The sequence below is a fragment of the Furipterus horrens genome, unplaced genomic scaffold (assembly GCF_987537825.1).
Source record: "Furipterus horrens unplaced genomic scaffold, mFurHor1.1.pri manual_scaffold_2, whole genome shotgun sequence".
Classification (NCBI taxonomy): domain Eukaryota; kingdom Metazoa; phylum Chordata; class Mammalia; order Chiroptera; family Furipteridae; genus Furipterus; species Furipterus horrens.
This window is the reverse complement of record NW_028327172.1, coordinates 31,288,603-31,302,793: the sequence shown is the minus strand read 5'-3', so window position 1 is coordinate 31,302,793 and position 14,191 is coordinate 31,288,603. Positions and strand designations below refer to the sequence as shown.

General features: G+C 47.5%; 1 protein-coding gene across 2 annotated transcripts in view; it reads left to right on the top strand.

The window, feature by feature from the left end:
- Nucleotides 1-1,589: 1,589 nt before the first annotated feature.
- The window catches only part of NAV2 (neuron navigator 2), a 363,747-nt gene continuing 351,145 nt past the window's right edge, over nucleotides 1,590-14,191 (top strand). For both annotated transcript variants that reach the window (XM_090263202.1, XM_090263193.1), the window contains exon 1: nucleotides 1,590-2,530. In XM_090263202.1, coding sequence (XP_090119328.1) covers nucleotides 2,273-2,530 — 258 coding nt within the window. In that variant the 5' untranslated portion in view covers nucleotides 1,590-2,272. The remainder of the gene's footprint in view (nucleotides 2,531-14,191) is intronic.

Here is a 14,191-nt window from a genome sequence, read left to right as displayed (position 1 = left end):
TAGCCTAGCTAGAGTAGAAAGTCAATATATAGAATAAAGTCGATATATAGAATGTAGAATGGGTGGAAGATAAGACGGGAGAGGGAGCAGACCAGGGTAAGAAAGCACCTTCTTATTTCTTGGTGCTGTTTTAAGAGGTTGTTTTAAAACTGAAGTTTCCTCTGGATAATGAAAAATCGGTGATATCAATGTCGTATGTCTAGAGGGTGGGTATATGGAGAAAACCTGTATCTCAGTGAGAGAGAAGAAGGACAAGCAGCTCATACACAGAGATGACTGGGAAAAAAGTGGCAGTAATTAATAATGCTAATAATACTGAACTTCTATTGGCCCCTTACATTGCCAGGTACTTGTGCTAAACCAGTCATGCACTATCTCATTTAATCCTAACAACAACTAATTATAGAAATGTAGTCAAATCTCCTCCTTACTACAAGTGAAAACCAAAGCTTTCTAAGGATGTATGTAAGACTAAAGAACTTGCCCAACTTAAATCCAGGCAGTTCCACAGGGTGGGGGCTCCTTGCCCATGAACTGAGATGCTTTTAGCCTGCCTGGATCATCCCTTTCTATTCTCATATCCTTTGAGTCAGCAAGGAACCCAAACTGCAACTGAGAGGAGGAAAGAAATCCTCGGGGGAATTCAAGTCGAGGAACCTGTGGGGCCAGTGTGTCCAAGGCATGGCTAGGGAGGGGCTCCTACATGAATTGTAGCAAGGTTTACCCTGAGCCAGCCAGGGTCATGGAGCCTCTTCTGGCTTCCTCAGGCCACTCTAATTACAGTTTGTGGTAGATTGCAAGGAGGAGCTGTTTGGGGCGGGAAGCTTCCCTGGGTATTGTATTTGCCCATAAATACTTCAAATAGTTAAGTGAAATGTGCAGCCTTTGAAAACCGAAGGGGAAGCTATTGGGAGGGCCCCCCAGCCCCCCGGGCCAGCTGGCAGAGCAAGCAGAAAAGAGGAGAAATGGCTGGCTTGTCATTTACGCGGGAGACGGGGAACAGCCCTGCCCAGGCCAGATGGGGGGCCGCGGGGCCTCGGGCGCGACTCCGGAAGTCTTAAACCGTTAAGGTGACCAGAATAATTTGAAAAAGGAAACAGAACTTCCCCCGAGCCGTGCCTGCGGGGTCCGGAGGCGGGCGTTTGCGTTCGAAAGGGCATTTTTCAAAAGAAGTTTTCAGGGCGCGGGGGTGTCGGCCCGCGGTGAAGCGCGCCGCCGAAGCAGTGCTGCAGAGCGGCCACCAACCAGCCCGCTTTGTACTTGCTGCCAAGCGCGGCCCCAGAGTTTCGACCACGGCCCGGGAGTTGAGGCCACGCCCCCTTTGCAGTGAGAGCCGCGGCCGCTGATAGGCGCGTCGCAGACCAATGGGCGCGCCGGGGCGGCCCCGGCTGTCAGCGCGCGCCGCAGCCGCGCGGGACGCAGCCTGTCTTCCCCTGCACTGAGCCCGCAGCCAGCGCAGCCTTCCCGGGGAGTGCGGCGGCCGCTAGCGAGTGCAGCCCTGCCCAGCCGCGCGTCCCGGTGCTCGCGCCCACGGCCACAGCCTTGCTGCGCTATAGCGCACGGAGCATGTGCAGACCCGCAGGCGTTAAGGTGCTATCTGTCCTGGGGGCTTCTGGGCAGTGGTGACTGTCACGCCTAGAGAGACCTTTCGGGGGCTCTCGCCGCTCCTCTGCGTCGTGGGTGACACTGCGGTGCTCACGATCAGGGCGGCAGCTGCCTCTCGGTGGTCTTGAGACGTCTTGGGCTCCGTGCGCCCTTCCTCTTCTTCCTTCGGGGTCCTCTCAATCCCATCCGTCTCAGCTCGCTCCTTCCCTCGTCGGTTCACACCCGCAGGCTCCCGGAGCAGGAGGCGTGGGTCCCGCCGCCTCTTTTCCAGAGGGGCCTCCTCGCTTCGGAGATGCAGTGACAAGTTAATATGGGCTTCCAAGCCTCGGGTTCCCAAGAAGAGAATCGCAAGAGGCAACAGCCCCTGAGCTTCCAGAGCCCTTGAATTGGCCGCCCAGAAGGGGCGTGAGACCCGGCTGCAGAATCCATCCAGGTGGGACCAGTTGAGCGCCGTGACTAGTCCTCCGCAGCATTCCGGCATTCCGAAGGCGCGCTCTTCGTATTGCTCCGAGCTCCCCGACCCGGGGATTTTTTCCTCCCCTCCGCTGGTGGTGGGCGCCTCGAGGGCCGAGGCCCGGCGCCTGCTCTGCTGCCCGCGCTGCCTTTAGCGGTTGCCTCCGCCGCCGCTGCCAGGGACGTGCTGGGAAAGCCGAAGCCTCGGGAAAAGATGCCGGCCATCCTGGTCGCCTCTAAAATGAAGTCGGGACTGCCCAAACCCGTGCACAGCGCTGCGCCCATCCTGCACGTGCCCCCGGCCCGAGCCGGCCCCCAGCCCTGCTACCTCAAGTTGGGAAGCAAGGTGGAGGTGAGCAAGACCGCCTTCCCTAGCCAGATTCCACTGAAATCGCAGGGGCTGCAGGATCCGGCAGGGGAGGGGCTCCCGCTGCGGAAGAGCGGCTCGGTGGAGAACGGGTTCGATACCCAGGTGAGGGGCGCTGTGTCCGGGGGCAGTATTCTGGGGGTTGGGACATTGGTGAATACTCTTTTTGGAGGAGGGCATGGCTGGATGGGGAGAAAGGGCTATCTTGAGGGCAGAGAAGGGAACCTGTCCACTTAGGCCGGCACATCGGGGGATGCGCTAGGAGAGTGGGCTGGCCGGTGGGTGTGGCCCGGGTGCCATAGGTTTGCCTTAAGGATCTATATGAGACCCGGGTGCGGGGCCGCCTGCGGCTCCCTTTCGGGGGGGCACAGCCGGGTGTTTTCAAAAATAAAAAATAAAAAAGACTGGAAATGTCAGATTCTGCATGTTGAGTGCTTGCTTCCCCCCCCCCCCAAAAAAGCAGTATTGACTGTGTCTGTCGGTTCTGCAGAGGTTTTTATCCCTGACAAGGAATGATCAGAGGCCTTGTTGGGCTCGATGCCCCTGTGGCTGCAATATCCAGGAGAAGGAGACCAGGGGTGGCAGTGAACCTGCTCCCTCGGCTTGAAGATGTCCTGCCCTTGCTCCATCCCTTGGACTGACAGGATTCCGGGCACGGTGCTGGGACTGCAGTAGGAGTGCCCGGTGCACCAGCTGAAGCAGCCAGCTGGAGACTCCTAGCGTCTTGGCTGGCTGTTGCGGTGGGGGTGGGGGTGGCTGCTCAGAATGGCGGCCTGAAACTAAGCCCCTCCTTCCTGGGTAGTAGATCCCGGTGTGGGTAGCGGGGTTGCCGAGTGACTGGGGGTGGAGATGAAGGGTGGCTTGAAGAGAAGTCGTGACTTCTACCTTTCCAGTCAGAGCTCACATCACCCAATTCGGCTGGGTGACAGGCCCTGGCCATTCAATCGCTTTTAAGGAAATCAGCAAGGGCCAATCAGGTTCTCTTGGCCTCCTGCCCTCCCTGCTGTTTTTCTTCCCTCTTGTGGTAGGAGGGAGTAGGGGCACGTTGTATTTTCTTGGCAGTCAGTCATCAGGGACTTTTGGGGACAGGCTGACTTGACGGATGTGACTGTCCTGGTCAGGAGAGATGAGGGACGGGAAGCCAGAGGGGGAGGTAGTTTGGGGCTGGTGTCAGGGAAGTGGCAACAGACCAGCTGACCTTTTTGGCACTTACTTCTCCGCTGACACTGTCTCCACCTTCTCCTGGAGCTTTCTCTGATCAGAGGCTAGAACTCAACACATTCCTAGCCTTTCTGATGGAGGAACTGGAGCTGGAAGCTAATTGTAAGCAGACTTTTGGAGCTCTGGGCTGGAGAAGGCCCTCAAAGCAGATTAAGCTCCTGCCAGGCTGATAAGCATGCCCCTTGCTGCTGCACTTGCTAAATGTTTTTGGAAGCTGACAGCTTTGAGTGATGGCGTGTGGGAGGAAGGCAAGATTTCCCCCAATGCTCCTGGGGCCTGTCTGGGCTAGGGTTTTGTGTTCTGCTCTGTTTTTCTGCCGTTAGCCTCTGGATTTGTCCAGTGAGCTCTGAAATGGGAATGAACTCAGGGGTACAGGCTTGTCAGAGTTTCCCCTCCATCCTTGGAGGTTGGGCTTATGAGGTGTGGTGGGCCATAGTGGGAGGCCAGAGCAGTGACTCTGGGATGTGACTCATATCCAGCCTGATGAAGAGGACCTAAGGAATCAGAGGGAAAGTAGATGCTGGAGTTGATTGTTCATACCCAGGCAGCTGCTCTGCCTTTGCCCACTTAACCCTTCACTTAACATTGTTGGAGGACTTTCCCTGGGCAGGCTCTGGAAAGGTGATTCGTCACCTTCTTGCCTGAAAAAGTGTTCTGCAGCTACTCACAGAGGGTCTGGCATGGTCCTGTTTCCTCAAGGCTTTGCTTCCCTCTCTCACCCTTGGTGCACATTTCCCAGAATACCCCATTCCACTTTGCCTTACCATGAGTGCACTAACCATGAGGATGGTTTAGATGGACTGCTAAGGAAATTGGCTACTACCCAATAGGCTATCCTGGTTCTTACCAGTCTGACCTTTACTTATGTGTCTGGGCTTCTTGGGGCTCTTCTCTGTGGCAGGTGGTAGATCCTTGTTTTCATTGCCCAATCCTGGCATCAAAGTGACCTTGGCAAAAGGGATTTTCCCATCTTTGGACCCGGCTGCCCTCCCAGTCTTCCTGATGCTGTGCCCATTCACTATGTAGGGAAGCCTCTCCATGGTGACTTGAGGACTCTACCTGGCTTGACATCTGATAGTCTCTAATCTAAAACATAGTATTTATCACTAGAAGATACTCAGGAAATGATGGATTAAATGCCAAATGATGTCTTGGGGCCTCTTATTCCCCTTTTATTTAGGGGAGTTTTGGCAGAAAGCTGGGTTTTGCAGTGGTCAATAGCACAGGTTTTTTAAAAAATATTTTATTTATTTTTTTTTAGAGAGGGGAAGGGCGGGGGAAAGAGAGGAAGAGAAACACTGATGTGAGAGAGAAACATCAATCGGTTGCCTCTCATATGCACCCCGACCAGGGACCAAACCAAATCCAGACGTGAGCCCTGACTGTGAATTGAACCTGTGACCTTTTGCTTTGTGGGACGACACCTGACCAACTGAGCCACACAGGTCAGGGCAGTAGCACAGGTTTTAAAGTCAGATGGATATCCAGGGTGTCCTGTCTCTGCCATATAATAATAGCTGGATGACCTAGGTGACTAACCTCTCTGGGCCTCAGTGTTCCCATCTTTAAAAATGGGCATAAACAACCACACAAATAATGTGGATTAAGGGGGAGGGCATATGTGAAGTATTTAGCCCAGTGCCTGGCAAATAAAGAACACAATAAAACCATCTATTTATATTGCTAAGCAGAGACAGGGCATGCTAATATGGATCTAATAGCCTGGAAGTAAGAAAAGACGTAGCTTATTCTCTCAAGCCCTTGAGAAGGTATCAATTGGTTCATAAGGATTTTCAGAGCATCGATCACCTGCCTAGCACAACTGACACAGTGGGAAGATGAGAGAAGGGCAGAACCATTTGTTGAGGGCCTGATGTTCCAGGTTCTTTATATATAATCTAATTTTATCCTCACAGTAACACTTAAAGCAGATGTGGCATTTTTTATAACCATAATAATATAATAACGGCAAATCACCAGCACTTCCTATGTCCCAGGAATTGTTCTAAAGCTAGTACGTAAAATACCGCTTGATTCTTACAACAATCCAATGAAATAAGTGTTATTACTGTCATTTTACTCAGAGGAAACTGAGGCAAAGACTGGGTTAGTGAACTTGTGAGTAACAGAAGTAAAATTAGGACTTGGACAGTCTTGACTGTGGACTCTGTGCCCTTAATCATGATGCTACACAGAGGTAACCACAGAGTCTTCCTGACTTATTTCAGGCTCTGATTTATAAGACCACTGCTCTAACCACTGAGCTAGAAGAGTAAGTGAGACTCAGTGAAGTGGAGTCACTTGCTTCAAGTTATCCTGCTCCAGTGTGGTAGAGCAGGGATTCCAGCTCTCAGGTTGTTCTGGCTTCAGGGCCGGTGGCCTTCCCCCTTTCCATAGCTGCCTCCTTCAGCATGTTCTGGCAGATGAACTGGGTAAATAAAACATGGCTGGCTCTTGGGGATTTTATAGTTTAGTTGAGAGGCATAACTGATGTACTAAGGGCAACAGGGCAAAACAGAGACAGGACTAAGAGGTATGTTTGGGATTCAAAGGAAGAGAAGGGCCATGATGGCCAGAGAAGTCCAGAGGGCTTCGTGGAGGAGGCAGGATGTGGCTGGGCTTCAGAAATAGGCACAAATGGCTGGGTGGGGAAGAGAGGGGATGAGATGGGCATGATAGGGAAGAATGAGGAACAGGGCCACGCAGTGGGGCAGAGCAGGACTTGATGTCACCACAGGGAAGCTGCACCTTCATGCAATAGGTAATTGCTCTGTAGCTTCCTTTTAAAAGGTGATGAGAAAAGAACCAAGTCTTCTCACAGTTGAAGGATTGGATTTGCATGCTGGCTTCCTAGTGGATAGTAATTTTGAGCATGTATGGTGTTTATGAGAAGCTGGGGAGATGGTGTCCATAAAAGACCTGGTTCATAACAGACCCTTGGGAAATGATAGTGATGATTATTATTAGCTTGGGGTCCAGAATATTCAAGGTGGTAGTTATAGGGGAAAGGAGGCCATTCTCATGGCTCCTTTTTTTATGCACCCACTCTCTTCAGCCAGTGACAGCCCATTTTCCCCTAAGCCTGCTCTCCTCCATCAAGTGTGAAAAGAGCTTACAGAGCCAGCAAGCCAGAAAATAATTCTGAGGTGCAGCCCCATTGTCACCACAAGCCCCTCACCTTGAATCTCTCCCACAAACCTACAGCTGGGGCTCGACCCCCCCACCCCCAATGGGGAGAACTGTGTTCTGCAGCAGCACATCCTCCCAAATTCCCTTCCTGGTGCTGGGATACCTGGGCCTTCCCCCAAGAATGAACATTTATAGCATCTGCTCTGTTAACGTGGTGTATAAATTATGACCATGTGCAAAGACTTGTTTTAGAGATAGACTCTGTGTTAGTTCAGAAACCCTGTCCGGCCGACCTTCAGATAAGGAATGCTCTTGAGCTATTTGAGGAGAGGTTGGCCTATTTTTAAGAAGCAGTTGCAGGGAAATTTTTTTATATATAATACTTTGATATTTCCTGTTTTTAGGAGCCTGGTGCTCAACTTGCAACTCATTTCTTTTAAAAAAAAAAGTAATTAGAAGTGATTGAAATCCTCTGTGGGTGTTTTAGATGTTTAAAAAGAAAGTGCAGGCAAGGCCCCTGGGAAGAGCACTTGGCTCCAAGCTTACAACCTGTTGCAACTTTACCCCATTGTGTTTTGATTAGAATCCGTGCTCCATCATCAAAGTTGATTATGGATTTGATTAGTGCATTTTTTTGCTATTGTGTTATTCCCTTTCTTCTCTTTCTCAGTTCTTGGAGGGGAATGTGCAGCATGGTTATCTGCCAACATGCAAGACTGTTTATAGTTCACATATTATTGCTTATTTCATGGGTTAATTTTTTGAAGACACTTTAAGGGTGGGACTGGTGGCTTATTTAGTGTATCATTATGTGTGTATATATATGTATATAAATACATCTACTTCTGGATATGTATATATACACATATATACACACACATATACAAATATATACACATGGAACAGCTTAAAGTAATGAGCACATGTAAGCACACACACATCAAAGGCCAGGCTGGAGGAATTATAACCGAATTTCCAACTTTCAGAAGAGCTAGATTTGCTTCCCACTTTTCACACTCTTTTCCTCTGTGACCAAGATAGAAGCACCAAATATTGGTGTTTCATTTTATTTACTTATAAGACATAAGAGATATAGCCTTGAGAGAGATGTTTTAATTAGGCCTTAGTGAAGATCCTGAAGCCAGTTTGAAAAAGCCAAACCACCCAATGAGATTTTGGCTTGAGGTCAGAGATTCTTATTTCTTAGAATCAGGTTCAGCAGTGGGGAAGGGAACCTTTGTGGAGCCTCTGCTATGTGCCTGGTAGTCTGTGTGTATGTGTGTGGGTATAATTTAATTTGAGACACAAGAAACTGGGTAAAATGTAAATGGATTTTATATGAGAAAGCTGAGCTTTGGGCTAGGTATTTAACATCTAAATCGCCAGTGTCTTCATCTATGAAGAAGAAATATTGATGCTCATAGATTGACTATGAGGGTTCAGGGAAATAATACAAACAGGTTGCTGAGTGTTGTGCCTGGTGTGTAATAAGCAAGGAATAGATATTGCCTATTTTTATTACCAAAGTCAGAGCCATGTTTGGAAACCAACCAGATTTGCCTCATTCCAAGCTCATGTTCTTTCCACACTACCTGTTTGCCTTCTAAGTGCATGGTTGATTACATGGAAGGACAGATGGCTGGCACTGTGAAAGCAGAGAACATGGCAGGGCTTTGATCAGATGAATGGGGAGCAAGAGTAAATTAAGGACAACCTCCTCTAAATGAGTCATATCCAGAGTTGTGAAATGCAACCTTTACATTTTAGTCCCAGATATGCCATCCTGGCAGCACTAACCACACTGAGGGATCTGCTGCAAACCAAACGTATGGGAAGGATCTTTTGTACACACGGTCTGAGTTGGCACAGTGGAGATGATCACACGGACAGAGAATGAAACAGTCCCGTTGATTGGACTTTTGAACGGTTCCTTATTGTTTTGAGGGCAGAAGGAAATCCCTCTTTTCTCATGCCTGGCCTGATTGTGGTGGGAGCTAGACCTTGTGATACTTTGGTCATTAGGTGCCCCAAGGCATGGCCAGCTGCCCAGTGGTTTTACCAATAGCTACAGGGTCAATTTTAGTGGTGACTCTATCCTTTTTCAATGGGGACTTGGTCACATTGTTCAAGGAGATGGACAATGTGCTCCTAGAATGTCTTGGGCAGAATGAGCCATGTGATTTTGGGAACAAAACTGGGTCAGGCTTTATGTTTCAGTCCACATAAGACAATAGTGAGCCACATAAAGGTTTCATAGGAACCCTAAGCCTCCCACACAGAACCTAAAGAATGATTCATGACTTAGTGCTTCCTTTCCCAAGGAAAACAGACCCTCTCTTGTGTTTTGCAAACAATGGCCCCACAGCCTCCAAATATTTTGTCTCTCCTTCCAAGTGAAACTTGAATACCTTTAGTGAATTTTGGGTTGTTCCAACCTCGCCCCTCCATTTTTTTTTTTTTTAAATTTATTTTTAAGGAGAAGGGAAGGGAGGGAGAAAGAAAGAGAGGGAGAGAAACATCAGTGTGAGAAACCTTGATTGGTTGCCTCTCATACACGCCCCTACCAGGGACAAAACCTGCAACCCAAGATGTGCCCTGAATGGGAATTGAACCAGTGACCTTTCTCTTTGCAGGACAACGCTCAACCAAGTGAGCCGCACCAGTCAGGGCCAACCCCTCTGTCGTGGTGGGATGGAAGATAGGGTAGAAATGGGGACTTGGTCAAAATAATTATGAGCCTATCTCCCAGGGTTCTTTGGGGGCCTTTGAACAAAATCAGTTACTCAAGGCAGTGTGGCACGATAAAAATAATTATAACAATGGTGGCTGACACTGATTGAGCATAGCCTCTCTACCAGGATAATGCATAGCAAGGGAAATATATCATTTCATTTACTCCTCACATCCCATGAGGTAGATGCTACTTCCTGAATAGAAATAGGAATGACAGTTGTGAAAGTCAGCAAGTTTGGTTCTAGTTGTCTCTTTTGACACTTTGCCGCATAAACTTCAATAAGTCACATTGTCTCCCCCCCCCCCCCCCCCCCGCGTGGTTGCCTCTCACTCACGCCCCCAACTGGGGACCTGATGTGCAACCTAGTAATGTGCCCTGACTGGGAATTGAACCAGTGACCCCTGGCTCGCAGGCCAACGCTCAATCCCACTGAGCCACAGCAGCCAGGGCCCACATTGTCTTTTGAGCTTCCATTACCTCATCCATAAAAGAGACAGGGTAATACATACTCTGCCTTTTTATAAGAATTATTGTGAAGCTCAATAGAAGCAGTTATTATGAATGAGGTACTGGTTTAAGCAACTTACACCCTAAATGCCCTTTAAAGGAAACCAAGGCTGAGAGAGGTTAAGTGACTTTTCTACTTAGCACATCTAGTAAAGTGGTGGACCCAGAAATTGAATTCCTATCAGACCCCAAATTCAAGGTTTTTAAATAATAAATGTGAAAGCTCATTGAAAAAAATGTTTGAAAAGACATTATTAATACTGAATCAAAGTAAATTGCTATAAAATTTCCTTTGTTGGGTACATATGCCATTTGACTCCAACTCTTCCCCAGAATTTGGAAATATTGAAAATATTCTTTCAGATATTAAATAAATCACTTAATAATATCAATTAACCCAACCTAGGATATATGAAATTCTAAGTTCTCTGAGACCTTACATTTCACAAAGTGTTATGCTGCATGTAATTGGCAGGGCTGGTTTTGGACAGAGGAAGGGAAATTTTGTTGGCATGATGAAGCAATCAAATAAATTCAGATTATGGATCATTCTTCAAGATAACAGATCATCAAAACTGTCAATGTCATGAAAGACAAAAAATTTTTAAAGGCAGATAAAGGACTATTCCAGAAATGGAGACAAAAGAGCTTAATAACCACATCCAAAGACAACTCCTTGAATGGGTCCTGATGAGGAAAACCATTAATGCTAGAAAGGTCATTTGGGAGAGAAGTGGAGAGATATGAATGCAGAATATATATTAGATGGTATTATTCCATCCACTTTAGTGGTATTAGGGTTATGTAAGGAAAATGTCCTTTTCTTGGAAGATACATGCTGATACATTTAGAGGTGAAGTGTCTTGATGTCAACAACTAACTCAAATGGTTCAAGAAAGAAAAGGGTGAGTGTATCTGCAGAGAAAAAGAAAGCAAATGTTGTAAAATGTTAACTGGTGAATCTAGGTTAAGATACATGTACAATTCTTTCAACTTTTCTGTGTTTGAAGTTTTTCACAATAAAATGTTGGAAAACAAAACAAAGCCCTGACTGATCAGAGTCTATATTAGCAATCCCCTTGACATTTACAATGTACCCATGAGAAGATAAATCCAATAGGAGTGAGTGACTGTGTGTGTGTACGTGTATACACTTCCAATAAATAGCCTGGCCAAGTTCATTTCACTAGATCTAGGATTGGACCCTTATCTCTTTTGTGATGTAGTGTGAGAAGCTTGGCTTAATTCCTTGTCCTTTTATGAGAATGGTAGCTGGCATTTTATGGAAATCAAAGGACCCAATTTGATTTGGTAATGTTTTGTAAAATTCTAAGGAGTTTCCAAGGGTGGAAATATAAAAGAAATTTTTAACAGTGAAAAGATATTAAAAATATATTAAAACCCCTTGGTGAGTTCTACCAGTCTATGCATGGAGAAGGGAAGGAGTATGAGTGGAAGCAAGCTCTTTTCTCTTCTTTGACCCTCTTTCTCTTCCCAGTACTTAGGTCTCCTTTGCCTGGCTAAATTGTCCCTATCCTTTACCCATTCAAGTTGAGGCTTAGTGTCACCACCTCCAGGAAGCCTTCTGCTACCACCATGGTCTGGATGCAGTGTCTCACTCTCACAGCCTGCTCTGTAGCCCCCACAGCTTGGATTGTGAATGCTTATTTGGCTAGATCATGGCTTCCTTGAGGTCAAGGATGTGTCTCTCTTCATCCCTTTTTGTTCAAGGCCGGCACACAGTAGGTTCTTAGTTAATATTTGTAGGAAAAAGGAAGGATGGAAGTGGGCATATAAAAAGAAAAATTAAAAAACAGGAATATGTGGAAACTGAGCACCAGCGGTGTTCATAAATCTATGGCTAGAACGTAAGGATCCCACAGAACTCCTCCTTGGGATGTAAACTGAGAAGTGATGGTGGGTGGCCAAGCATAGGAGCAGGTGACTTGAACACTGGCTGAGGCCAGCATCGAAGTCTCAATGTCAGGTCTTAGGGAAACTCACCTGCTCTGTCTGGGCAAAGGGAATGGGAAGGTTCCTTTATAGAAGGATGTTTACAACGTCCAGACTGTCTGGCTGCTCCAATGAAAGAAGATCTGTCAGGATGTGATAATGGTGGTACTGCGCACTGGAATGGGGAGAGAACACCATGGACTTTGGTGGGTACCCCACAACTTTGGAAGGCGGACCTGAGAAGGGTTCTGTAGGATTTTAGTTGGTTAAGAAAAGGGGAGGGTTTAGAGAGTCCTAGGATGGGGCATGCCCTCTACAAACAATGATTACAGCAACTATGTGCCATTTCATACTTAATTTTAATTAATCCTTACACAAACTTTCTGAGCCAATATTATTGAACCTAATTTATCAGTAAGGAGAAAATGAGGAATCAATGAGGTCTAGTCTGAGAGGGGTCATGGAACGAACATGTTCAGGTCACCTAGCTGGTATGAACAGTGGTAGGATTTGAACCTGAGTGTTCCTGATTCTAAAATTTGTGCTTTTAACCACTGCCTTCTCCTGCCAGTAATTGGAAGAGGCCTGAGGTGCTACTTATGACAATCAAGCCTCACCCTGACAGGGTAGTTCAGTTACAGCATCATCCTGCTATGCCAGGGTTATGGGCTCTATCCCCAGTCAGGTCACATACAAGAATATAAGAATCAACCAATGAATGCATTAATAAGTGGAACAACAAATCGATGTTTCTCTTCCTTTCTTGCTTTCTCTCTCCCCCTTCCTCTCTCACTAAGATCAATCAATAAAAAACGTTTAAAACGACAATGAAGCCTCCTAACCCTCTCTTCCTCGAGGCCTGCTTCCTGTTTCCTGGGCCTTGGCCTCTTCCCTGTTTCCTTCTGGTCGGCACCTCCTGGGCCTGTCCCAGCCTGTCTCCAGAGGCTCCTCATTGATAGAATGGGGAGCCCAGTGCTTTTTCTCACATTCACCGGCAATCAGGGCACCATCTTCTTCTCTCACTGCTGGGGCTGCTGTCCCCCAGGTCACCCCTATGCTGCTGGGCCTGGCGGGATCCATGTGCCGAACAGCTGGCAGGACCTCCTTCCTGTCCTCCTGCCACAGGCTGCTCAGCTGCAGCTCAGCAGACAGTCCCTATTTCGTGCTGATTTGCTTTGATTCTTTTCAGACCTGCAAGTGACGCATGTTTACGTCAAAACGTGTGGGCTGCAAATGTCCCAAAGCTGTCAGACCTTCCGGTGGGCTAACTTTGGTACGGAGGAAGGCAAGCCCTGGAGGGAAAAGAGCCATTTAGGTGACAAAACCAGATTTAGAATAATCAGGCTTACTTGGGACGTCTACTTAGCGATGTACGCCTCAAACAGTTGGGACATCCGAGCTGGTGTAGAGCTTGGGGGGCCATCTGTTCCCACACTTCCTTTGTACACAGGGGGAAACCATGGCCCAGAGAGGGGGCATAACTTGCCCACTGTCACCCAGCTCCAAGGGCAGAGCAAAAACTGGAACCCAGACCTCCAGACTCCTGGCCCAGTGTTCTTTCCATCTCATTCATGGTGATCAGATGTTCTGCTCTGAAGGACCTCATGGTTTAAAGAGATGGGAACAGCTTTGAGCTATGTTCTTGTCCTCTTCCTTTTACCAAGTACTTAAGTGTTCTAAATTCCCTTGTATTAGAAAGCTTTTGCATTTGGCTCTGAGTCAGAAAGTCAGAAACTTTTTGTGGTTAGTATAATTGTGGCCACAGATCACCATTGAATACCTCCCATGGGCCAGAAACTTCACACATATGTCTCATTTAAGCCTCACAACCCGTGATAAGTCTGGTGGCATTCCATCCATTTTACATAGGAGGCCCCAAGAAGGTCAGAAACTTGACCAAGACCACATGATCAGTATTAGAACACTTTGATTTCATGTTTATGTTCTTTCTGACATGCCTCTTAGGAACCCCACCCCCCAACCCGAGTAGGAAGTCAGAGGGACCCAGGTTAAGATCCTATCTCCTCATTTATTTACCTGGTATCTAACCTCCCCAGTGCTAGTATAGGGCCTGGAACACAGTAGGCATTCAATAGATAGGTGTTAAACTACAGCTTGGACAAGTCAGCCCTGCCAAGCCTCAGTTTCCCCAGGGGAAGTGTAGCATTTCATTGGGTCATGTGGATTAAAGTAGTTAGTGTGTATAAAAGTGCCTGGTGTGG